This window comes from Gopherus evgoodei, chromosome 12 (genome assembly GCF_007399415.2).
Source record: "Gopherus evgoodei ecotype Sinaloan lineage chromosome 12, rGopEvg1_v1.p, whole genome shotgun sequence".
Taxonomy (NCBI): domain Eukaryota; kingdom Metazoa; phylum Chordata; order Testudines; family Testudinidae; genus Gopherus; species Gopherus evgoodei.
In genome coordinates this window covers 2,598,152-2,623,963 of record NC_044333.1, presented here as the reverse complement: position 1 = coordinate 2,623,963, position 25,812 = coordinate 2,598,152, and the positions used below count along the sequence as shown (strand labels likewise).

Below are 25,812 nucleotides of genomic sequence, written 5' to 3'. Positions count from 1 at the left end.
CGTGCGGGTACTTGGCCAGGAGAGCAGAACCCTGAGTTGATGGGTTGGATCTGTAGAGCTGCACGCGCGGGTCTCTCCGTCCTCGTGATAGTTTGACATCTCCTGTCAATCAAAATGAAATATACACACAATTCCTTTTGCCCATGAGCCCTGGCCTTTCGAGCGGGCAGGGCTGATGGAACACAGAAATCAGACAGCGGTAGATGGAGTAACAACAAAGCGAACTTGCTCTTGGCTCTGGCCCTTGCCAGTCATGGGTTTGCAGGCCTGGCTGGGGTGGGAGTGGGGTTAGACTGGCTGCACTGTGATAATTTGGGTCTCATTAGATCCACCAACTATATTCAGATCAGATCCCAGATCCCACTTAGGCCCTAGGAAAGACAGAGCTAGGTTGCAGGGGCGGCTCTAGGGATTTTGCCGCCCCAAGCACAGCAGGCAGACTGCCTCCAGTGGTTTGCCTGCGGACGGTCCGCTGGTCCAAAGCCGCAGGACCACCGGATCCTTCGCAGGCAAGCCGTGGAAGGCAGCGTGCCTGCTGCCCTCATGGCGCTGACAGAGCACCCCCCGCGGCTTGCTGCCCCAAGCATGTGCTTGGCATGCTGGGGCCTGGAGCCACCCCTGCTAGGGCATCCACCTCACTCCGTTATGCACCCCCCACTCCAGGCCCATGTTGGCACTGGAGTGGCCCAGCCTGCGCTGGGGGTAGGGGGTGTTAGCACTGGTGCCCCTGCCCCAGGCTCTGCACACTAGGTGTTATGCAGTGATAAGGGAGGACAAGTCAACCCACCGGGCCCCTGGGCCCAGGCCAGTTTAACCACAGTAATGGGGCAGATGGGTTTGATACAGTGGTAACTCGAACCCCGTGGGCGCCGTGTCCCCAAGGGTCTTGTGCAGGCAGCGGGGAGCTGAGCCCTGCTCCCGGCGCCAGGACACACCACGTCCCTGAGGAGCCTGTACAGACATCAGGGTCTGAGTGACCCCTAAGCCACGGACGCGGTGCAGCCCCACGGATCCTATGCAGGCGTCAGGGGCTGACCCCTGCCCCAGGAAACGCCACGTCCCAGGCCCCCGTGCTCGCGGGGCCCCAGTTTCGCCCAGGGGATGGGAACGGAGATCAGATCCCCCGGGCAGCGTGAGGGGCTGTATGTGGGGCCGGGCCAGGCCGGGGGAGGGACTCGCTGCCGCGGGCCCCGCCCAGGGGCTGGAGGAGGCGGCGGCTGCGGGCTGCGGGCTGAGCTGCTGGGTCGTGGCGGCCGCTGCGCTGCGTGGGGGGCAGGCGGCGCGGAGCAAGCGGCTGTTGCAGCCATGTAAGTGCCGGGCCGAGCCCGGGGAGGGAGCAATCGGGGCTGCGCAGCTCGGGCTGGCTGGGGGGCGCTGGGCCGGGCTCGGGGAGGGAGCGGCCGGGCTGCGCAGCTCGGGCTGGCTGGGGGGCGCCCGGCCGGGCTCGCTGGCGGCGCTGGGCACTGCTCTCCCGGCCGCTGCGCAGCCCTGCATGGAGCGGGGCGCACGGGAGATCCCTGCACCCCTGCATGAAGCAGGGCGCACGGGCCGGGGGACACGGGGCAATCGTCATTTTCCGTGTCATTGTAATCGCCTTTGGAAAGGAGTGACCAGGTGCCAGCTCCGGGGGCAGTTGCCTTTGATTTCCTCGCTGCCTGCCGGCCTCGGTGTCCAGCTAGTTGCATTATTTGGGTAATAACCAGGGTGGGTTTCAGGGGCTGGTGCTGGACGAGTTTCCGCAGCTTCCTAGGGTGTAATTTACAGATGAAAGGTTTAGGGTCCTTGCCGCAGCCCCCTGCCCCGCCCCCCAGTCCGTGGCTTGCTTTTGATCCTGGGCCTGTTTGATCGTGTGCTGGGAGTTAAGGCACGGCACAGCAGAGGCCAGCCAGGCAGGAAAGTGTGCAGCAGATGGCTTTGGTTTGACTGTAAAAGCATTGCAGTGGTGGTGGTGGGGGGCGTTTGGAAAAGCAGGGCTGTGACCCCCAGTTCTCTGAGCCCGTGTGTGCCGGCAAGATCAACGGAGGGGAGTCTCCTTTTTCAATTACCAAGAGCGTTTTCATGGCTCCTGAGAGCCGAAAGCAGCTACTGTGAGAACCCTCTTGAAACGTGACCTGCAGCGAGAAAGCGATTAGGCTTGTGCTGCTTTCCCCCATTTTCTGATGACTACAGAGAGCTCCATAGGGGCTTTGGTGCTTTCCAAATGAAAGGGGTATGTGTGATCTCTAGCTCTGTATATCAGGGAAGACTCTGGCTGACTGGAGAGCTGGGAGGTTTAGGACATCAGGGTTTGGGTGGAAGCAGAACCCAATGAAGTGAGATGGACAGTGATATTTACTCCGACTCCTTGAAAGCCTGTGACCGAAGCTCCCCTTGCTAAGCAGGCAGTGTCCCAGCCCCTTTGTTAAAGGGTTATCTGAACTCCCAGCCCACACTGGAGTTTTCCAGTGTGAAAGGAAAGACCAGCCTTGACACTCTGATATTTATAAAGACAAAAATCAAGATGTGAGAACCTGCCAGACAAAAATCAAAGTGTGTGTGTGGGGGGGGGATGTGGAGGGGTTTCCTTTGCAGCTCACTTTTAAGTGTATTCCTCAGTTAAGGGCTCCAGCTGTATCGTGGTGCAGGCGGGCGCAGGATCTGGGCCCTCGCCTCCCATTCGGGGCTAGGTTGGGAGACCAATGGGTGACTCTTCCTTAAACTAGATGGCACTTGCCCAGGCCAGACAAGATATCGCATTGGCTTCTCTTTTCCTTCCTTCCTCTTGGTTGTATAAATAGAAGCTTTGTAAGTTATGAGGGGAATTTGGTGCTGCGGGCTGCGTGTTTCTTGGCAGCCTCTGAACCGATCAGTGATCACTTTGAAGGCCTTTTGCTTTTGTGTCCTCTGGCAAGTAGGTCCTTGGCAGGCATTACTTCTCCTTGCCCTGCGGGAGGGCACTTGCAGAGGGCACCCAATGTAGGGGCTCTGGCTGTTAAAGCTCCAAAGCCCGAAGAGTTTTCACCCATTTGCCATTTAGGGCCTGCCTCATCTACTCTCCTCCCTCAGCCTGTGTTGGAAGCAGCTGCCTGCCCTGTAACCAGTCACAGAATCGCAGCAGTCAGAGAAAGGTCGGGCTGGAGGGAACCTCAGGAGGTCATCTCCCCCCATGCCAAGGCAGGCCCAGGTGTGGGGAGCTGACGGGTGCAGGAATCTCTCCTCGCTGGGGGCCGGAGTGCTGGGCGTTGGGCTGCTGGGGCTGGTTTTCTTTGAAGCGTCACAGGTGGCCACTTTGCCTGGCCTTGTCCAAGCCCTTCTGGAGAAGCCAGTGCCGCCTCTGATGGCTGGCTTAGCTGGCCATGTCCTCAGGCCCGTTGAGTGTGGCTGGCGGTTCCCTGGGAGGCAGGGCAAGAACAGTCCCTGCAGGGTATTGTCACAGGCCAATGCAGGGTGTGTGTCTCCCTTCCTAACCCTTCCCCTCTGCCCCTGGCTGGGAGGCTGATTCGCCAGCTCCAGGCTGGGAGGCCATTGTCAGACCTTGGCTCAGCCTGATCCATGTTTCTCTCAGCCATGCAGAGGAGCCCAGTGATGAGGAGATTGTGGAACAGAGTGTAACCTAACCCATCCAGGCAACTGCAGCATGCCAGAGCCGGGGGCGAGGCAGGGCCCGAATTCTCCTTCGCCCATGGAATACTCTGCTTCTGGTGGAGCAGCTGGTGCGCCTGTCTCCCTGGATCGGGTGCCTGTCGCTGCTGGTCCTAGAGAGGGGCCTTCCCGGGGGGCCTGAGGACAGAGCCCCCTGAGCCCCAGGCTTCAGCATGCTCTGGGGTAGCTGGGTTCACCCTCTACCCAGCCTCACTGGGAGCTTTCACAAACTGTCATTCCATGACATGTCCCCAGGCACGTGACTTCCTTCTGGGGTCTCTGTGGCTGCTGGGTGATCCCACTTTTGGCCCCTGCCATCCAGAAGGGACAGGAGGTGATTAGAGCTGCTTCCTGTCGCTCTGCAGCTTGCTTGCATGTTTGTCCTTTTGCATTTTCCTAATCCACTTAAGAGCATTTTTGCTGCTTGAATTCTAAATACTGCTGCAAAGAACACTTTCACACATGCTCCTGGGCTTGGGGAATACAGGCTCGGGTGCCCAGCAAGCAGAGCAATGCTTACTCCATGGCACAGTAGTATGGGTCACACGGGGTACAAAACAGATCTGCTTGCCAGTGGGGTGTGATGAATGTGTGGGGTGCACGCCCTCAATGTGAGAGATGGGCACACAGCTCAGCTCCCCAGGGGATCCCTGCATGGCAGCGCTTGCAGGACGTAGACTGGAGGGTTTGTGTATACTCGGATCATCCTGTGCTTGCCCTCCTCTCGTAAGGGGGTCACAGGACTACGCTTCCTTGCATCTGCTCAGGGGCCGGTCTAGCTTTGGGGGCCAGGTGCTGGGATAAGGATTTAGCCCACAAAGGATGGTACGGCCTACCGAACCGCCGCGTTGCTCAGGTTCGGCGTGGTTAGCCTTGTCTTGTCAGCGGTCCCCAGGAGCCATTGTGGGCTGAGCTGTCTGACTGTAGCCAGAGTCTGGGAGCAGTGAGGCCAAGGCAAGGGGATTCTTGCAGCGTTAAGCCTGGATGTTTTCAGTCCACCCAGTGTAGCAGCCTGATGCCAGCTGCCCGGCTCCACTTACCTCGCTTGTTGGGGGAGCATAGCCATGGGCCCACAAGCTGCACATGCAGCGACACCCCCAGAGCTGCAGCGTTAAATAGGTTTGGGGGTGGGGGAGTGAGAGGCAGCTGAAGACGGCCTTGCCTTCAAAGGCTGTGACTTTCCCTGGGCCACACAGTACACTGGTCACCCTCTCGCTGATGAACTCTGCTCCCCAGCTCGGTGTCCGGCAGCTCCTTAGGGCTGCAGGAATCTCGTTAGTCATGAATACTTTTGGAGTGATTGCTTCAGGTTCAGGTGAGGCATTTCCTCCTGCGCTGGGAGGGGAGTGGGTCTGATACGGAGAGCTCGGCTGCCCTGGGCGACTCGCATGCGGACAGCTGCAGTGCTGGCTGGAAAATGCCCTGAATTCCTGGCCCTCACAGCCTGAGATGTGCTTTCTGTGATGGGAGAGGAGGAAGATGGTGGAGGAAGGGCAGAGTGAATAACCCCCAGGGTACCACTGCACTCCTTCTGCCCCCCAAATGGCCCATCTCTCATGGTGGGGGCAGGGACAGCTTTGTTCTGGGTCTATACAGCACCTAGCATGGGTGGGCAAACATTTGGGTATGGAAATTGTATGGCGGGCCATGAACGCTCACGGAATTGGGGACTGGTTGAGGGCTCTGGGGTGGGGCCAGAAATGAGGAGTTATGGGTGCGGGAGGGGTCTCCAGGCTGGGGCAGAGAGTTGGGATGCAGGAGGATGTAAGAACTCTGGCTGGAGGTGCAGGCTCTGGGGTGGGGTCAGGGATGAGAGGTTTGGGGTGCAGGAGGGGGCTGCAGCCTGGGGCTGGAGCAGAGGAGTTTGGGAGGGTGCTCCAGGCTGAGAAAGAGGGTTGGGGTGTGGGAAGGGGTACAGGCTCTGGGCTGGGGGTGAGGGTTCCAGGGTGGGGCTGGAAATGAGGGTTTCAGGGTGTGGGAGGGGACTCCAGGCTGGCATTGGGGTGCAGAGGATGGGGGTGTGGGCTTTAGGCTGGGGATGAAGGGTTTGGGGTGCAGGAGGGTGCTCCGGGCTGGGACTAAGAGGTTCAGAGAGCGGGAGGGGGATCAGAGCTGGGGCAGGAGTTTGGGGCCTAGAAGGCGGTGAGGGGTGAAGGCTCCGGGCGGTGCTTATCTCAAGCAGTTCCTGGAAGCAGTGGCTTGTCTCCCCTCTGGCTCCTACGTGGAGGTGCGGTGCTGGCCAGGCGGCTCTGCACGCTGCCTTATCTGCAGGTGCTGATCCTGCAGCTGCAATTGGCTGCAGTTCCTGGGCAAATGGGAGCTGCAGAGCCGACGCTTGGGGCAGGGGCAGCGTGAGGAGTCCCTTGGCTACCCCTGCATGTAGGCGTGGACATGCCTCTGCTTCCGGGAGCTGCATGGAGCCATGCACGCCCCCGACCCCACTCCCCGGCTGGAGCTCGAGGGCTGGATTAAAAGGTCTGATGAGCAGACACGGCCCGTGGGCTGTAGTTTGCCCACCCCTAGCCTACCACAACGGGGTCCGGCATTGGGCTCCTGGGTGCTACCGCAGTACACAGCCCGCTCTGTAGCCTGAATCCAACTTTTCTGTGTTTTCAGTCTTCCGGCTCTGCCCAGTTCAGCCCCTGCCTGCTCCGGATTCCCTTCCCAGAGCAGTCACCTGGATGTGTTCTGTTCACTGGGGGGTTAGTGCCGAGCGCCTGTGGCAGCTGTAAAAGTCTGGGGCTGCTCTAAGGTGCCTTGGGTGCTAACAGGCCCTTTCCCTATTGGGTTGTAAACACAAAGGAGAGGTGGGAGCAGAGGCCAGGCCGCCCTGGGGCTCATCCCTGCCAGGCGAGGGTGGAAGCCCTGTGTCCGACTGTCTCGCAGTGCGTGACTGAGGCCAGAGCTCTGGCTTCTGTATTTCTGCCCCCTTTGGTGTAGGCTTGGAAGCTGCTGCACGTGAATTTGCCCCAGGGCCTGGAGGTCCAGAGGAGCAGAGCTCAGCCTGGGAGTTGTTTCTGGGCTTATGAAGCGAGGTGGCTGGGAACCTGGGTCTGCTGGGCTTGTCTCACCTTCTCTCATAGTCCCTGCCTCTGCTAAAACCTGGCGCGTTGTTGTCGGTGATTGTTGGCAGCAGCCCCCTGAAGTGGTGTTGCAAAGGGCTGGGGTGGGGCAGAATGTGTGCCGGGGACTTGCCGAGACGGGCCCGGCTCTGGGGCCAGTGCCGAGCATGGGTTTGTCCTGCCCACACCAAGTGGTTGAATGGTTTTCAACAGCTCCTTGGAAGGGTCTGTTGGCAACCATCCTTATCAGCCCAAGGCCAGTTTCCTAGTGTGGCTGGAACCTAGGTGTATCTGCACTGAAGGGTAAGGCCAGGTTTGAATTCCAGCTCTGTCTACACATGGCGTCGTGCTGACCCCAGGTCCTAGCACCCCACAGGGTAGAGAGTCTGAGCCTCTGGCAAGCTGGGACCCAGAGTTCAAGCCCCGTTGCTCTGCAGTGTGGGTGCAGCCCCGCTGGGCTCGTGCGCTGGGAATCTGCCAATAGTATCCCAAAATCCCACGGGCCAACTCTCTGTGACCTCTGGACAGTCGCGTTTCCCCACACTGCACCATAAGCAAAGGACCTGAGAGGCGCTAGGAAGTCTGGGAGATGGGGGCTGGACTCGGACGCACATTGCAGTGTGGATGCTGGAGCCCTAGGTTAGCAAACCTAGGGCCTGCTGACCCGAGTTCTGTAGCCCAGCCCTTGCACCATCACTCACACTGATGGCTGGATTTAGCCCATGAAAACCAGGGCTCCGCCTCCATCCTCAGCTCTCCCCTAGGTGTTGCAGCCCGAGTGATGCATATACTACCTGGCACACTTGGGGCCCAATGGGCAAGACTGGGTTTACATTGCTTTGGTGGTTTCGGGCCAGTAATGTGAATTGAGTAGTGCGTGGGCGTTGTCTTCCTTACAAGTGTGCGGGGCAGCGTCTGAGTCTCTCCTTGGGACTGTCAGGAAGCACTGGCAAGTGGAGGCGACTGGCGTGGGTTAGAAACCTCTGCCCGTGACGCGTCGTTTGCAGTTAGCCCTGACTCACGGGGCAGCCAGCCCCGATCCCTGACGGACCCGCAGAGCGTGGAGCAGGGCTGGCTTGTCACTACGGGGAGCCAGTGTGGTGCTGGGACTGAAGCTGGGGCTGAACAGCTAGGGACAGCTCAGCTGCCCATGGCCCCAGGCTGAGGGTGGCGGTGGCAGCTGGTGGTGCTGGGGCTCTGCTGGGAACGTGCCCGGGCTTCGCTGAGATCGGAGTCGTTCTGGAGGTGGGGACTGGACGGCTGACGGTTGCAGCCTGGAATCTCACCCCCTTGGATAGTGACCAGGGCCAGGCCCCTTGGTGGCTGTTGGGCCAGGTGGAATGAACTAGCAGTTGCTGAGTGTGTCCTGCGCTCCAGCTCCTTTTCCTACCCACGTCTCCTATTGTTTGCACTGTTGTCTGTCCAAGTTCAGCTCTCTAGGGAGGGATCCTGCCTGTTGCTTTGTCCGCATGGCCCTGTGTGTGCTGGCAGCCCTGCATGCCCCTTGCAGGTGATGAGCACAGGGCCCATCCGTGCACTTTGCCCCTTGTGATGGGCTCAGCAGAGGCCCCAGCAGCGGAGCTGGGGGTGGGGTCCCTCCGGCACAGGGCTGTACCTCCGGCCCCTCCAAACTGAGTGCCCAGGCAGGGGGAGCTGCTCTGTGGCAGCAAAACGCTCTCCCTTCCCTTTCTGTGCTCCTGCTGCAGGCGCGAGCTGCCAACCTGCATTGAAACCGCACCAGAGGGTTTGAACCAGGCGCAATGGCAGTGCCAGGCTGAGCGCGGACCTGCCGAGCGGGATTCGCCCTCCTGGCTCTGCTGTGAAGCTGGCAGAGCTGCACTGGCCCATGGGAGGGGCTGGCAGATCCTGCAGGAGAGGCGCTACAGGCCACGTGGGGACAGCGGTGCCCTTGGCAGCCTGACCAGGGATGAGTCTTAGCCTTGCTGAGTCGCCATGTAAATGAAAAGCAGCTGTGAGCAGGGGGAGGGGAGGAGCAGAGCTGGGGAGACTCATTCACTCCTTGCACCTTGTTGGGGGTAGGTCGGTGTGGGATGGGGGGGAGGATTAGTGCAGAACTCCCAGGGGCTCTGGGAGCTGGAGGCCCCTCCGTGTGGTCGCTGCCCTCCCAGCTCCCACTGAAGGGCAGCTTGGGGAACTTGCCTGGCCCCTCCGCCCCGAGGCTGGCCTGGGGGCAGCGTGGCAGAGGCCTGGGCCAGGAGCTCTGCTGCCTGGCCTGGCCTGGCCGCCTGCACTTGCTGTTCTGCTGCAGCTGCTGGCTGGGAGCACGGCTCTTCCAAGGGATGACGTGGAGAGAAAGGCCCTGAGCCAGGGCCGCATGCGTCTCTCCAAAGAGAGCGGAAGGAATGAGCACAATGGTTCTAGCCTTGGCCACCCTGCTGGGACAGGGAGCCTGCTGGGGTGCCCCAGAGACAGGCTTGGTGTGGCCACGTACAGCCATCAGCCAGCTGTCTGAGGGGTGGCCTGGGGGCCACGAGCGGCCTTTGCTTTCTCTCCTGGCAGAGCAGACTCAGCTGATGGCTGGCAGCTTTTGTGTGCTGTGACTGACGGGCAGTTACTGAGCCTCTCCAAGAAGACGCGGGTGGCACTTGGGTCGAGGGCTCTGCCTCTGCTGCGCTCACTTCACCGCACGAAGTTGGGCTGTGGGTGGCCCTTGCTCTTAAATGGCAGCGGAGATCCTGCAGGCACAGACCCTGGGCTAGGGCCTCATTAGGGGCCAGATTCAGCGCTGGTGGAGCAGCCACACCTCTGCTCACGTCTAGGCACCATCCTGAAGCCAGACAAAGTTACGAAGGTGTGGGCCCTGTGTCTCTGCACCAGTAGGGGTACATGGTGCGGCTCTGGGGAAGAGGAGTGCATTGAATTTCATTGTGTTCGCTTCCTAACAGGGCTCTGTGACTTTCTCTGCCCCACAGCAGGGTCTGCTGGGCAGCATCACGCAGGGCTTAGATCCTGGCATGGACACAGCATGTCGTGTTCTGGCCTGTCAGCGTTAACCCTTTAGTGCCATCGGGTGCCAGCCCTCAAGCTAAATGGGAAATGCTGTTGCATGGAGAATTTATTCCCCCTCCCCTCGAGTGAGCATGCCAAGGATTTGCTGCGGAGATGTTGGCGGGCGAACCAAACCTCCCTTCATTTGGAAGGGTTTTCCCTATTTGATGTGGGGATCTTGAGTGGAGAGGGCTCCGGGGAGCTTGGAGTAGGGACCTTTGCCAAGTTAATGTTTACTGAGCGAACGTGCATGCCCCTGTGGTGAGCTCCCTGGTCGTGGAGAGGGGCTGGAGTGGGGGGTTGCCTCCCCGGGGGAGTGGTGGGTGGGGAACTGCCTCCACACTGTCCATGCTTAGTGCTGGTGGCAGGTGGGCTCCCAGGGCTGCAGAAGTTGTTGAGGTTTTTTGGGGGAGGGTTGTCCCAAATTGGGGTGAAAATCACAAACCTCCGAAGGTTTCCCAGACCTGGGAGGTTGTTTCCAAGGCACCAACATGTTCCTCCTGGTGGGAACGTTGAGCTGTGAGGAGCCGATTTTGTCCTGGCTGGAGAGCCAGCTCTACTGGGCCTGCTGGGAGCTTGGTGAGGAGCCAGCAGGCAGGAGGGAGGACAACCAGGCACCTTTCCACCAGTATGTCAACCCTGGAGACACCTTCCTGCAGAGCAGCTCCGGTGCTTCGAAGCAGCACTTCCCAGTGGAGAACTGTTGGCGTTGGAACAGTCCTGGCTGATAGAGCCTGTTACGGCAGAGCTGGGGGCGAAATGGCCTATGGAGGGAGGAGCTCTGCTCCTGGGAGCCGGAGCCATTTAGTCCCGTATGGCTTCTTGTAATGTGCCACCATTGCTAGCTCCAGTGGGCCCCGCTGCTGGGGGGGGGAGATGAGAGAGGTTCTCGTGGAGCCACTGTCAGAGGGACCATTTCCCCTCCACCTAGCCCCTCGGCCTCAGGGCCTTGTTTCTCACCTATGGCCCATTCGTTGTGAAGTTGCCACCTGGGAGTTCTCCCAAGAGAGCAGCCCATCCCGCTGCAATGGTGGTACATGCTGCTGAGCCTGTGCTGATGATACAGTCCTGGGGACTCCCACAGCTAGACGTGGGGAGGCTGCCAAAGACCTTGTCTTCGCTTGCGGTGGCTGTACGCTGTGTGTAGCTGCGTGCTGCAGGCTGTGTCCACGCTCGTGGCAGTTTGTAGCTACGCATGGCAGCAGGGTGTGATGCTAAGTGTAGCAGTGTAGATGTGGGAGGCGCAGACTGGGCACGTAGCGAGCTGTACAGGGTACATACTCCCTGAGCTGTGCCTCGCTGTCTGCACTGCTCTCTGCACCTTCGCTATCTGGGTGTTCAGTGTCTGCTGGAAGGGTAGGCGTGCCTGGCCACTATCTCGGAGTAGGCTGGGTAGAGCTGTTCCTAGCTGCTTAGCCGGCTACGTGAGTGTTAAATATGGGGTCAGAGCATCCAGTGTGCCACAGACTGAATCTGGCATGTCTTCCCTGCCTAACCTTCTTCAGATCATTCCCCAGTCTGGGAGCAGGGCTGAATCCAAGAGTGGTGGGTGGACATGTCCCAAGCTGCCACCATGTGCTCCAGAGCTTCAGCTGTCCTTTGTCTCCTGCTGTTGGGTTTGTGAAGAAAACCTTGCAGATGTGCAGCTGATGGAGTGATGTCTACCTGAGCTTGCAGAGAGCCTGAAACCAAAGCTCTGAGATGGGAAGCCATCTCAGTGGGCACTCACTTGGATGCTCAATGATTCTTGAAATGCCGCTGTTAAGTATTCAGTAGACAGGGTGGGTGAGGTAATGACCCTCCTTGTTTCTAATGACTGACACAGCTACAGCGACGCTGTGTAGTGTTAAGTATGTTGCTTCTCATCACGGCACTGAGAAAAGAAAAGGTGTGCCGTTACCAAGATCTGCAGTCTTATGGTGTCATGACTGGGGGTGCTGGGGAAAGAGACTGCCCCTTATTTTCCACACACACCCCCAGTTGAGGAGGGGAAGCCAACAGGGTATCTGAGCCCTGCCGAAGGGGAGCCAGGTCCAAGGAGCACAGCAGAGCCGGAGAGGACATGTGATTATATTGTGAATACCTGCACCATATTGAGAGCAGTGTCGCTAGTCAGTGGAAGCAGCAAAGAATCCTGTGGCACCTTATAGACTAACAGATGTATTGGAGCATGAGCTTTCGTGGGTGCATCTGAGGAAGTGGGTATTCACCCACGAAAGCTCATGCTCCAAAGCGTCTGTTAGTCTATAAGGTGCCACAGGATTCTTTGCTGCTTTTACAGATCCAGACTAACACGGCTACCCCTCTGATGCTAGTCAGCGGGTTCATTTTGTGGGCAGAGTGCCACTACACTCCCCCCCGGCCTGGGGTACCATCCAGAGAGGACACCTGAAGTCAGTACGTTTAGCTTGGGCCAGACGGAGGGTTGTTCTGCCCTGGAAATCCAAGGTCTGGCTGTCTAGCTGATTGCATTCCCGGGGGGCTGCTGACTCGTGAGGGCTTAGTACGGTGCTGAAGGGTGCATGATGCAAGTCCCCGGGTCCGGCAGTAGGTATGGCTGCCATGGGATGCAGCTACCATCAGACAGAACAAGGTGCATCCACTGGAACCTCCCCTGTCAGTATGTTCAGTGACAGCCCCCAGAGCGTACAGCTGGTGGGAAGAGTGGCACAGTAACTGCTGCAGGTGCTTTGCAGACCTACAGGCGAGGGAAGACCGGATGATGTAATGACCTGTCTTGCACCCTCACTGTCCTTCCTGCCCGTCTTCTGCCCAGAACCTCCCTGACCCAGGGAATAAAGACAGATATGGGACTGCCAGATGGAGCCTCCTGCTCAGATGTAACGGGGGGAGGGGGGGAGCTGGAGGGAATGCTGGGGAGAACAGTGAGAGGATGGGGGTTGTTTGGGTCTGTTTTGTGGCATCTCTGTGTGCTTCAGCTTTCGTGTGTCTATTTCAGTTTAATTCCCTAGTGATCATGCTAAGGTGGCCTGTTCTCTTCCTTCTCTACGCTGCTGATGTTCTTTGCGATCCAGCTGCATCTCCTAGGCCAGGATGACTTATTCTGCGTGTTCGGGAGGCCGTGTGATGCAGTGTGCAGAGGGGCTAGGAGCTTGGCCTTGCAGGTTCTCATCTTGGCTTTGTCACAGACTCCTTGTGTGACCTTGGAGCAGTCCCTTTGCCTGAGTGCGTCAGTGGCTTGTGTTTGGGGACACTGCTCTGGTGAGCAGTGGGGCGCCCTGTGACACTTGCAGGAGCAGTGCTTCAGCACACGGTATTGTTTGCTGTTCTGCTTCGCTGCCCTGCTTACTTCATTGCAATTCTGCAAACCCTGAACGTAAAGTGTGATAGTGTTCTTGCATCAGACCATCCTGCCTCTCCTCTGAACGATGGGACGGTCCACAGGGGCCTGGGACCGGCTCGGCCCATTTCAGACTAGGGCAGTTCTGCAAAATCTAGGCCAGGCGCGAGAGTGGGGGAACTTAGCAGATCTTTGAGCTGGGAGGGGTCAGTGCAACCATGCCAGTAAGCTCTGCTTCTTCAGTGATGGTTGGAGATGTGCTACCCTCATCCCAGTGCATTCACAGCTCTGCCGGCCTGTGACAGGTATGGGAACTGGGGCCCAAGCACAGGTCTCCCCAGAGCGTGGAGCAGGAGCTTGGGTCAGTACCCGGCATAGCCAGTTCTTGCCTGTTCAAAAGCTGACCGTGGCAATTCCCTGCTGAACTCTAGAGCGGTTGAGTCCTTGGGGCTGGAGCGGACAGAGCCCTGTTAGATCAGCCAGCCTGTCCCCCAGGATTGTTCCTGACAGCAGGGTGGGATGGGGCTGTGTCAGGCTGTGGGCCTTGCTGCTGCTGGGGAGCTGTAGTCTGACGTGTAGTGACTGCCCCAGCCTGGGGCTAGTCTGACAGCACTAGAGTCATTTGCTCTTTGAAGCCTGCTGGGCGGTGACCTGTAGCTCATGACACAAGTGCTGAGCGGAGCTGCGCACAGCACCCCTGGATAAGAAACCTACCTACAGCTGCAAACTGTGAGGGCAACAGCCCAAGTGTGCTCCCGTCATGCTGAGCCTCCTGCCTAACGCTGCCCTGTGAGCTCCTCTGACTCCAGTTCTCTCCCAGGGGGCGGCTGGCATAATGTGGCTAGTGTGGGGCCGCTCTGCAGCCTTGGTACAAGAGGGTTTGTGGGTGGGGGAAGGAATGATCCAAAGTCTTCATTGGTTTCCTTGGTTAGCTGGAGAGGAGCCGCCTGCCTGGTCTGTGCTGGAGAAAGGTGCAGCTGCCCATGCAGCACCTCGCATGGAGCCTGTACACAGCTGGCTGCGTATGCACAGGGATGCAGCTGTATCTCCATCCTCGAGTGCAGCGGGGGGCAGGACGCGCAGGCTCTTGGAATGTGGGAATTCTCGCCCTCAGACCAGTCCTGGCTGCAGACGCCCTCTGTGTGGAGCATTGCACCTGCACAGGCGGCACGGCATCCTGGAAGTTGGGGAGACCCCGGGAACTGTTACACAATTGTAGCTAGTGTGTCTTGGCTTGGGCCCAGCCCCTCCTGCACACTGCCCTTGCTGCTTCTGGCCGCATTGCCTGGAGCTGACTCCCCTCTAGGAGGCGCTGTCTTTAGGGGGAGGCAACTTTGAGCTCAGGCTTCCAGCTTCCACCCTCCAGAATGTAGCTCTTCAAATCAGCAGGGGAGGCAGCAAGGTCTGGTGGTTAGAGCACATGACTGGGAGTCTTGACTTCTGGGTTCTGTTCCTGCCTCGGCCGCTGGCTCACTGAGTGGCCTTAGGTGTGTCGCTTCCCCTCCCCGGGCCTCAGTTTCCTTATCAGTGAAATGTGGGTAATTTCACTCGCCTGCTGCAGCAAGGTGCTTTGAGACCTTTGGACGGGAATCTGTCTGGACGAGCTGAGTGTTAGTGTCAAGGTGTTCTCACTGCTGACCGCGAAGGGGGTTCACTACCCACTGGGGGACGGATGTAGCTGCCCAGGGTAAAGGCCCAGCGAGAGGCGACTCAGGCTGGGGGGGGGCCTTTCCTGGCCGACATGCCCACGGTAGAGATGAGGATGGCTGTAATCTGCCCCCTCACATGCCAGCTGTGTGCTGCCCTGGGGCTCCTTTGGAGCGGACAGTGCAGCCCCATCTGTGCCCTCGTGCCTGCACCTCATGCTACCCGGGCTCTGATTTCCACACTGGGTTTGTCAGTTTGCAACGTGCGTGTAAGAGACACGTTCCCTCTGAGCTCAGAGTGCAGTGGGCATTGGCCTCAGGGACAGTGGGTGGGGTAGGGCCTGGATTCAGTGGTAATCCCTGCTGCTGGGACTCACCTGATCATGGGACCATCTGCCGAGGTTTGAGATGCAACCAAAACGCCGCCAGCTCCATCCAGAGCAAAGCTGCCCTTTGTCCTGGCTCATTCACCCTTCTCTAGTGGTCTTGATGGCGTTGGCCCAGTGGGGCACGACCCGGGGCCAGCCACGGGTTGGCGCTATCTCATAGGGTGGATGAGAACATAAGAATAGCCATACAGGGTCAGACCAGTGATCCATCTAGCCCAGTATCCTGTCTTCCAACAGTGGCCAATGCCAGGTGCCCAGAGGGAATGAACAGAACAGGGAATCGTCAAGTGATTCAGCCCCTGTCGCCCATTCCCAGCTTCTGGCTGTCATAGGCTAGAGACACCCAAAACATAGGGCTGCATCCCTGCCTGTCCTGGCTTATAGCCATTGATGGACCTATCCTCCATGAATGTATCTAGTTATTTTTTGAATGCATTATGCTTTTGGCTTTCACAACATGCCCTGGCAGTGAGTTCCACAGGTTGACTGCGCTGTGTGAAGAACTTCCATGTGTTGGTTCTAGGCCTGCTGCCTCTTAATTACGTTGGGAGACCCCCTGGATGGGTGTGTTGGGGGGGTGGAATAGTCCAGGATAGGAGGCTAGTGTGGTCAGCCCTGCTTTACACATAGGTGCGGAGAGGGCAAGGGACCAGGCAGTCAGTCGCAGAGCTGGGAATGGGGCCCAGGGATCCTGTGCACTAGTCCATGCTACTTTCACCTGTGAAAGCCTGAGTTGTATAGAGCATGGGCGAGTGGGGAATGGCTGGCACCCTTACCCCCGTCTGCCATTCCTGTTGGCTACTCATGCCGACTGGCACAAGAGAGGCCACCTCTGCCCAGCTCTGCCTCCACTGACCACAGGGGCAGAGCTGGCCTCAGTGGGGTAGAACTGAGCAAGTGGGAACTTCAGGAAAGCATTCCACTGGGCCCTGCTATTCCGGTCCTGGGGGCTCACCCAGGCTGAGTCCTGACTGGCAGCTCCCAGCCCTGAGTGCTCCCAGCCCTGACCCCTGGGCCTTGGTCAGTCTTGCCGGCCCCAGACCCCTTTCCCTTGTGACCCAGTGTGACTGGAGTCTCTGCCGAGGGCCCCTCGTCTGTATGGGTCCATGGAGGGCTTGTGCAATTGGCCCTTGCCAGTAGTGCCCTCTGTTGGGGGCTCCCCCCAGCTGGGCCTGATCCTGGCATGTCTCTCCCGGGCCCAGTGAGTGCTGTGGTACCAGTCGCCGCGTTACAGCCCCCCACCGAATGGGGGCTCCCCCCAGCAGGCTCTGAGTGGCACTTTGCCGGGGAGCAGGTGGCTAAGGCCAGACTCTCGCCAGGTTCCTGGCTTGCCCCCCTCGTTCAGTGCCGGCCTGGCAGCGCTGGGCTCTCCCTGTCAGGCGGCAGGGGCCAGGGGAGGAGTTCCCAGCTCTTTGCAGCTGATATCCCTGTAGTTTCCTGTCTGAATCACATGGCTGGAGCCAGTTTCCATGGAGAAGGCGAAGGGGGTGGGCTCCCGGGTGCCTTTAAGACTTCAGTGTTTTCCTTCTGTCCATGGGAGTGGAACAAAGGGAAGGCGAGTGACCGGCCCCACGCTCTGTGCTCGCTCGCTCTGCCTGGGCACCGGACATGTGAGTGCCAGTATGCGGCGGGGCAGTGCCAGAAGGGGGGCGGGTGGGGGGCTGCTGGCTAGTTTAGGACTGGGCCCCCCACCCCTGGTATTTCCTTCCTGCTGAGCAGCCCTGTGGGGGAGATGTTGTGCCGGGTTGGGGACGCAGCCCAGAGCCGGGCCAGCAAACCTGGGCTGGCCTCTGCGGGATCTGGGTGGTGCTGCCTGTGGGGTGGTCTCTGGTTAGCGCGGTGACATTGGTCTGAGCACTGGCTCGTGGCCCTTTGATGGCAGGGCACGCGGAGCCTCAGGGCAGCTCCCTGCAGTCGGGGGCTGGCTGCTCTGCGTGCCATGGACCAGCCGTGCTTTGCCAGCGTGGTACCTGGCCGCACCTGCTCTCTGGGCCAGGGCTTTGCTCCTGAGCCCTATTGTTCTCAAGTTCAGCCTTGTGCTTGGGTATTTACAATAGTCATAATCCAGGGGTTTGGACTGATGTCCCCGGGGACCGGGACAGGCAGCCCCTGTCCCTGCTGCTAGGCCAATGGGCCCTGTAGGGACCCTCTCCGAGTTATTCAGGCCTTGGTCTCTGCTGAGCAGGGGTCCATGAGTGTCACTGGGCTGAATGGACAGCTGCTGTGTCCTCTAGGGACTGGGTTCAATCCCCTGGTGCTGCCCATGGCCTGTTTCATGCAGACACCGACCTGCGGGCACTCGGTCATGTGGATCTTTGCAAGCCCCCGATGGTTGGGGCTGACCACGCGCCCACTGAGTTGGTGGCGAAGCGCCCACTGGCCTCGTGGACGGAGGCTGATAGCAGACAAAACCCTGCTTGTTCCTATTGGGAAAGGATATGGCTCCGGGAGAAGTGGAAAGGACTAATTGGAAGCTAAGTCATTCCACAGAAGAATCTCCCCAAGCTACCCCCTGCCTGGGTCTGGGTGGGTTCAAGACTCAGTGTGTGGCCCCCAGAGTCGCTGGGCTGCTGAAGGCGGTTCAGTCTAGGGCCAGCTGCTAGCTCCAGCATTGCTGGAGGGCGATGTCATTCGCAATGCCCCACCCTGCCCCTGCGGCTGCATCCGGTTCCCAGTGCCTCAGCGCAGGGATCTGCAGGAACCCCTGGGGCTGGAGGCTGGGGCCCCTGACGTAGGCAGGCTGTGGGGCACTTGGGGAGGCCACCCACTGCTTGTCGGTCAATGGCTGTTTGTCCTGCTGGGTTAGCGCTTTCTCCTCTCTCTGCTATTGTGACGGCTGAGGAATGCTTAAAGGAATTGAAAGGACAAACCTTGCTTTGTTGCTGCCTTGGCTACTCCCATGTATTCCTGCCTGGCTGCTGCCTGCCAAGAAAACAGGGGGAATTAATGCCTGCTTCCCAGTCAGTCCTGACGGGACGCTAGACCCAGTTTACCCCAGAGCCTTGCTGTGAGCCGGATGGTGCCTGGAGAATGGGCAGGCAGCTGGGCCAGGCCTGGGAAATGTTACCCAGAGGCCAGTCAGAAAGGAGTTGGGGGTGGACGGGGACACTGGGCTCTGCCCCGACCCGGCTTGGAAGCCCCGTCTGTCATGCTGGCCCCTAACTTGCTGCTGTCTGACAAAGGCCGTACACGTCCCCCTGCCGGCCCCTCTCTAGTGTTTCTTGGCTTGTGCCCTTGGAGGGGGGTCATCGTGACAACCGAATTGCAAAGATAACACCTAATTAACCACACACCCCCACCACGTGGCGGGTGACTGATGGGGTGCTCAGAGCTGTCGCAGATTGAGGTGGCAATACGTGCTGACCACTAGAGCTGGGAGCAAAAGTTATACCAGGCCCCACGCGTTAGGGGTGTGGGGCAGAGCAAGCCTGGATTAGTGCTTCTACCACAACCTAGTATTGGCGAGCACCCTTGCAGGGGCAAGTGCTGGGGTTGGGTGGGTTGGCTACCCTCACTAGGCTGAGTGTGGACAGGGGCGGGGGGGAATTGACCCAAACCCCATGTGGATGAGCCCGTGTGGGCGACTGTCCTGCCCTGGTGCTGCGGAGCTTCCAGCGCCCGCTCAGGGCAGGCGGGCAACGTCCTCAGGGATAGAGGAGCCAGGTTACAGGCCCATCAAGTGCTGAGGAAGGGTGAGAAGTGCCGAGGGGGTGCAGGAGTGTCTGAGCTAGCGCCGCTCCTCCAGCAGGGCACTGACTCCTGCCTTAGGGGCCTCTCCCCACTAGCGCCCTGGAGAGGGGGCAGCTGGTGCTGGGGGGCAGATCTGCCTGCCCGTGAGAGGTCCCAGGATGCAGGGGCTGCATCCCTGGATCTCCATGATCCCCTCTTGGCCCGGGAACAGGGAGGCACTCTGGTGGCACAGGACCCATAGTGGCACCCGGCCAGGTCTTCTCACTGTCCCCTTCCTCCCTGGCCTCTCCCTTGGGGCTATTTATAGGGACTCTGTTAACATCCGCTCTATTTCTGTCTTGCTGAGGGAGATGCAGGGAAGCGAAGGGGGAAGGGGGTTGCTAGGGCTGATCCCGTTTGTGCCTCAGAGCCCCTCCTGGCTTGGCCTGCTCCCAAGGGCTCAGTGCTGAGTCCTGCATGCACCTGCCTTCTCCCTGCTCCACGGGGATCTGACCTTGCAAACCCGGTGGGAGAACCTGTGTCCCTGGGGCCTGGCTCTAAGGGCTGCTCTCCACTGCTTTTCTTGGGGGTGATTTTTTTTAACACTGAAATAACTACACTGTGCAGCCCCTAGTGTGGACACAGCTATAGGGATCTAAAGGCGCCCTGTGCCAAGACTGCTTATCCCCCTGTCCTACAGGAACAGTGCACCAGTGTGAGCACCTTTCCCTGGGTTAACTGTCCCAACAACGGGCAGTCAAATCAGCCATGCCTCCTAGCATGAGGATTGGCAGAGGGCAAGTGGTGGCCGAAGCGCCTGAGCCAAAAGTGACAAAGCAATGCAGCCCCGTGGAGTAGTCCTGCCCTGTTGAGTGCGGGTGAAACCGATCGGGCTGTGTTCCATTTAACGGGGCTTTTAGGGGAATTGTTCTAGAAACGTAGAGAGCCTAACAGAGAAGGGTGTCCTTCTGCCATGGCTTTTAAACCATCTGAGAGGATTTAATAGAGAAATCTGCCAGAATTTGTCTCCTGGGTGACTTAAAAATCTCTGACTCTCAAAGGAAGGGCTCAGGGCTGCCTGGAAAATACTGATTAGCAGATTCCTGAGGCTCTGACCACGAAATCTAACTGCAGGGACTGGCTCCCATGGCTCCTGGAGAGCAGCGGTGAATCTTCGTCCCTGGGGAGGGAACTAGAAATGGAACCTTCCGAAAGAAAACCAGGGACTCAGGTGAGAGGAAAAGCCAGAGTAGAAAGTCCATGGTGCCTGGTGGAGCCCCGATCATGAGAGGCCAGAGCTGTGTGGGAGTGACAGGTGGTGAGAGAGGAGATGGGATGAGAGCCTAGCAGTGAGGGGAATTAAGATACTGGAAGTTAACCAGAGAGCTGGTGGACTCATCATAGCTTGGAGATTATGTAGCTTTCTGTCAGACATGCTGTAATCCAGCTTCTGGGATGGGTTCCATCATCTAGGTGTGCAGGGGATGAGGCGGCTGGTCATGGAATCCCCTTCTGTTATGGGCCCTGGGGAGAACAAGGCACCTGCACTGTCCTCAGCATGCTCGTGATGCTTGCAGCTCTGCATTAAGACAATAACTGTAATCAAGTCTCAGGCTTCAGACAGGTGCCTGCAGGGGTCAGGACGGAATCACAATTGGTGATTGGGTTGGGAAGGAATCACAGATGCACAGTTGGTCAGATGTTTTGGGGGGATTTTCTGCCTTCCTCTGAGGCATCTGAGATTGGCCACAGCTGGAGACAGGACAGTGTTGTGGGTGGTCCAGACTCCTCTGTCTAGATGTTTGGGGCTTGCTCCCATGCTCAGGATCTAACTGATCACCAGGTTTGGGAAGGAATTTTCCCCCAGGTTAGATTGACTGGGACCTTCCTCTGCAGCATGGGGCACGTTTTTTCTCCAGGAATCACCTGGCATATCTCATCTCATCTCATCAGTCCCTGCCATTCCAGGGCCTCTCAGTCCCTGCTGCTCTCTACCTGTGGCACACAACGCTCTAGTCTCCCAAGAACAGAAACGTCGTCAAACATCACTGAGCTCCATGCGGGGTGTCTGGGTGGGGTTCAGTGGCCGGAGGACACAGGCGCTCAGACTGGCTGAAATCTAGGAAGGGGCAGGAAGAAGTGCTGGGAGACCTGCCCAGGGGGTTATCTATCAATCTGCCGCTGCCTGGGGTGGGGCAGGACTGCGATATTTAGTTCATTTTTGTGGGAGCATTTTGGGGATCGGAAGGGGACATCTTGGGTCTGTGAGCCTGCCAGCAGCCTTCAGAATCCAGAATGAGAGCCCTGTGAAACCAGCTTTGTTCCATCCGGCCTGCTTGGCTGGTGGCCTTTGCTCGTGTGGGGCTCTGGGAACTGGAGTGAGGGCTGAGAAGTGCATGGCTTTGCAGACTGTGCCTAGACTTGCGGTGGCATTGTTGTGGCTCTTGCATGACACGTGGTGCATCCCCTGCTGCACTCAGCTCTCTGTCAGTGGGGCGCTCCCTGAGGGAAGACCCCAGGTCTCAAACCCCACTGTGATCTGATCCTGCTGCCTCAGGGGAAGTCTTGCCATTGATGTCAGTGGAAGCAGGGAGGGAGATTTTGATGTTCATGCCGAATTCCCTTTGCTCTCCCTTCCTTGGCGTCGTGCTCAGGATGGATGGGCAGTGCTGAGTAGGGAGGGTCTGCCTGGCAGAGTGAGCCCTTTGGGCACAGCTGGTTTCACCTGTCAGAGCAAATCCTTGAAAGTGGTGGCTCGGGATTGGCATAAAACCTACACAGCTCAGCACAGGCCAGGGCTGTGTCTCATCAGAAAGCCTTACGTTGCGTTAAGCCTCAGGGCTAGTGTATGCTACACTCTGCACGTTGCTCCAGACAGCCGCAGAGCACGCCACGCAGGTCTGTACACACACATCTTGTCAGCCGTGTCTGGAGTACTTGTGCAAAGCTGTGATACCAAAGTGATTCGATCAGCTAGCCAGGCCACCTGCGCTCCTGCTGCAGACAGCACTCGCTGTCATCTGTTTCTGGTTAAGGTGTCACCAAGACCCGTGTGCGTCTGCACTCGTGCACGTGCACAAGCACACTCCTTGCTGATCTTGCAGAGGGATTGCTCTGTGTGTGTGGGGTGGGCCACCTGGCTTCAGAGCTTGGGAAGAATGGCAGCAGCCCAGGGTTTTCGGCCTGCTCAGCGAGCAAAGTGCAGGGCTCCTTCCAGGTAGCAGCATTCCAGTGCTGGGGTTAATGGCTGGCTGTGCTCCTCGGTTCTGGCTCTGGTGGGATCTGGGCTACAGAGCTCCTAAGTGGCACAGGCAAATAAAGTAGCTGTTCCCTGGGTTTCTACAGGGTGCAGGGAGAATGCTTTACAAACCCCTCCCTCCCTGAACTCTGATGGTTCAAACCCAGATCTTCCTCCAGGCCTCTCCTTGGACTTGGCAATTCAGCACAGACGGTGACACTCCGAGACCAGGCTCTGGGGGTGCTGGTCGCATTTTGGCCCAGTAAGGGTGTGGGAGGGCATGGAGACTACAGATCCCAGCCTGCAATGCTTTCTGTTGAGGCCGATCACATTGAGGTGGTGCATTGCAGGCTGGGATCTGTAGTCCCCGTGGGCTGTACCCCATATTAACCTGGAGGTCTGCCATGGTTACCCTCCAGAACCCCCTGGGCCCAGATGCACAGACCCAAATGACTGGGTCTGGGTAGGGCGGCTGTGTGAGCGACCCCTCTCAGGGTGGGTGGGGTTGAGGTGGCAGGTGCAGAGGTGAGGGGCTGTTGTGCAGCATAGCCCAAGTAGTGTGTGGGGTGAGGTCCTAGGGGCTGGATCTCTGGGGCGAGGACACAGCTGCCTCGCCGTCTCTGTCCCTCTCAGGCTCTCCTCGTGCCCGTGAGCCTCTCCCCGGGCGGAGGCCGGCTGCATGGAGCCGTGTTCAATCTCTCTGGACCCGTGCTGCGTTAGCGATGGCAGGCGGGGGGGCGCGGGCCCCGGGCTGCGTTAGCGATGGCAGGCCGGGAGGCGCGGGGCCCCGTGCTGCGTTAGCGATGGCAGGCTGGGGGGCGCGGGCCCCGGGCTGCGTTAGCGATGGCAGGCCGGGAGGCGCCGGGCCCTGTGCTGCGTTAGCGATGGCAGGCCGGGAGGCGCGGGGCCCTGTGCTGCGTTAGCGATGGCAGGCTGGGGGGCGCGGGCCCCGGGCTACGTTAGTGATGGCAGGCCGGGGGGCGCGGGGCCCTGGGCTGTGTTAGCGATGGCAGGCTGGGGGGCGCGGGCCCCGTGCTGCGTTAGCGATGGCAGGCTGGGGGGCGCCGGGCCCCGGGCTGCGTTAGCGATGGTAGGCCGGGGGGCGCGGGGCCCCGGGCTGCGTTAGCGATGGCTGGCAGGCTGGGGGGCGCGGGCCCCGGGCTGCGTTAGCGATGGCAGGCTGGGGGGCGCCGGGCCCCGGGCTGCGTTAGCGATGGTAGGCCAGGGGGCGCGGGGCCCCGGGCTGCGTTAGCGATGGCTGGCAGGCCGGGGGGCGCGGGGCCCCGGGCTGCGTTAGCGATGGCTGGCAGGCCGGGGGGCGCGGGGCCTCTGGCTGCGTTAGCGATGGCTGGCAGGCCGGGGGGCGCGGGGCCCCGTGCTGCGTTAGCGATGGCAGGCCGGGGGGCGCCGGGCCCCGGGCCGCGTTAGCGATGGCTGGCAGGCCGGGGGGCGCCGGGCCCCGGGCCGCGTTAGCGATGGCTGGCAGGCCGGGGGGCGCCGGGCCCTGGGCCGCGTTAGCGATGGCTGGCAGGCCGGGGGGCGCCGGGCCCCGGGCCGCGTTAGCGATGGCTGGCAGGCCGGGGGGCGCCGGGCCCCGGGCCGCGTTAGCGATGGCTGGCAGGCCGGGGGGCGCCGGGCCCCGGGCCGCGTTAGCGATGGCAGGCAGGCCGGGGGGCGCCGGGCCCCGGGCCGCGTTAGCGATGGTAGGCCAGGGGGCGCCGGGCCCCGGGCTGCGTTAGCGATGGCTGGCAGGCCGGGGGGCGCGGGGCCTCTGGCTGCGTTAGCGATGGCAGGCAGGCCGGGGGGCGCGGGGCCTCTGGCTGCGTTAGCGATGGCAGGCAGGCCGGGGGGCGCGGGGCCCCGGGCCGCGTTAGCGATGGCTGGCAGGCCGGGGGGCGCGGGGCCCCGGGCCGCGTTAGCGATGGCTGGCAGGCCGGGGGGCGCCGGGCCCCGGGCTGCGTTAGCGATGGCAGGCAGGCCGGGGGGCGCCGGGCCCCAGGCTGCGTTAGCGATGGTAGGCCAGGGGGCGCCGGGCCCCGGGCTGCGTTAGCGATGGCTGGCAGGCCGGGGAGCGCGGGGCCTCTGGCTGCATTAGCGATGGCTGGCAGGCCGGGGGGCGCCGGGCCCCGGGCCGCGTTAGCGATGGCTGGCAGGCCGGGGGGCGCCGGGCCCCGGGCCGCGTTAGCGATGGCTGGCAGGCCGGGGGGCGCGGGGCCTCTGGCTGCGTTAGCGATGGCTGGCAGGCCGGGGGGCGCCGGGCCCCGGGCCGCGTTAGCGATGGCTGGCAGGCCGGGGGGCGCCGGGCCCCGGGCCGCGTTAGCGATGGCTGGCAGGCCGGGGGGCGCCGGGCCCCGGGCCGCGTTAGCGATGGCTGGCAGGCCGGGGGGCGCCGGGCCCCGGGCCGCGTTAGCGATGGCTGGCAGGCCGGGGGGCGCCGGGCCCCGGGCCGCGTTAGCGATGGCTGGCAGGCCGGGGGGCGCCGGGCCCCGGGCCGCGTTAGCGATGGCTGGCAGGCCGGGGGGCGCCGGGCCCCGGGCCGCGTTAGCGCTGGCTGGCAGGCCGGGGGGCGCCGGGCCCCGGGCCGCGTTAGCGATGGCTGGCAGGCCGGGGGGCGCCGGGCCCCGGGCCGCGTTAGCGATGGCTGGCAGGCCGGGGGGCGCCGGGCCGCGTTAGCGATGGCTGGCAGGCCGGGGGGCGCCGGGCCGCGTTAGCGATGGCTGGCAGGCCGGGGGGCGCCGGGCCCCGGGCCGCGTTAGCGATGGCTGGCAGGCCGGGGGGCGCCGGGCCCCGGGCCGCGTTAGCGATGGCTGGCAGGCCGGGGGGCGCGGGCCCCGGGCCGCGTTAGCGATGGCTGGCAGGCCGGGGGCGCGGGCCCCGGGCCGCGTTAGCGATGGCTGGCAGGCCGGGGGCGCGGGCCCCGGGCCGCGTTAGCGATGGCAGGCCGGGGGGCGCGGGGCCCCGGGCTGCGTTAGCGATGGCTGGCAGTCCGGGGGGCGCCGGGCCCCGGGCTGCGTTAGCGATGGCAGGCAGGCCGGGGGCGCGGGCCCCGGGCCGCGTTAGCGATGGCAGGCAGGCCGGGGGGCGCGGGGCCTCTGGCTGCGTTAGCGATGGCAGTCCGGGGGGCGCCGGGCCCCGGGCTGCGTTAGCGATGGCTGGCAGTCCGGGGGGCGCCGGGCCCCGGGCTGCGTTAGCGATGGCAGTCCGGGGGGCGCCGGGCCCCGGGCTGCGTTAGCGATGGCTGGCAGGCCGGGGGGCGCGGGCCCCGGGCCGCGTTAGCGATGGCAGGCCGGGGGGCGCGGGAGCTGGTGGGGGTTGTGCCAGGGCGGCTCTGGGGGGCAGTGCTCACTCAGTAGTGGCAGCACCCGGTGTTGGGCAAGGCGTGGAAGGGGCAGCCCGTGGCTGGGTGCAGAGGCAGGACTGGGGCATGCCCAGGGGAGGTGGCCCGGGTAGAGATCTTGGCAGGATGGGCAGTAAGGGATTGGGGGTTGTCTGCCTAGCAGCCACTCCTTTCTCAGCACAGCAGGACTCGCCGTGGCCCCTATAGCTCTGCACGCTGGCTCTTGGGAAGGGAGTGGCCTTGCTAGGCTGCTCCGATCCCCCCTGGCTGATGGGGTCTCCTCCTCAGGCCCAGCGGGGGTGGGGGAGGAAGCGTGGGGCATGGGGGATGCAGCTGCCACCCTGTGGCCTGCTAGTGGCAGGTGCATCAGCTGGTACCTGCCCATTCAAATTCATACCTTCCCCTGTGTTCTGGGTTGGTGAGCCCCCACCCTTCCGGGAAGCCCTGGGGTTGGACATGGTGGCTTTGTGGGGCTGCCTACCTGGGCCCACCCCCGCCCTCCCCCGAACTCTGTGCTAGGTCCAGTATTGCTTGCTCCCT

The 25,812-nt window shown here is 61.2% G+C and overlaps 1 protein-coding gene across 6 annotated transcripts in view; it reads left to right on the top strand.

Moving 5' to 3' along the window:
* Positions 1-25,812, top strand: part of RIPOR1 (RHO family interacting cell polarization regulator 1) — a 121,562-nt gene that overhangs the window by 29,602 nt on the left and 66,148 nt on the right. For 3 of the 6 annotated variants that reach the window (XM_030581185.1, XM_030581181.1, XM_030581182.1), the window contains exon 1: positions 16,464-16,638. The exons of 2 other annotated variants lie outside the window; for them this stretch is intronic. In XM_030581185.1, coding sequence (XP_030437045.1) covers positions 16,479-16,638 — 160 coding nt within the window. In that variant the 5' untranslated portion in view covers positions 16,464-16,478. Of the gene's footprint in view, positions 1-1,237; positions 1,308-16,463; positions 16,639-25,812 lie in introns of those variants that run through there. One more of the 6 variants, XM_030581188.1, reaches the window with a different exon arrangement.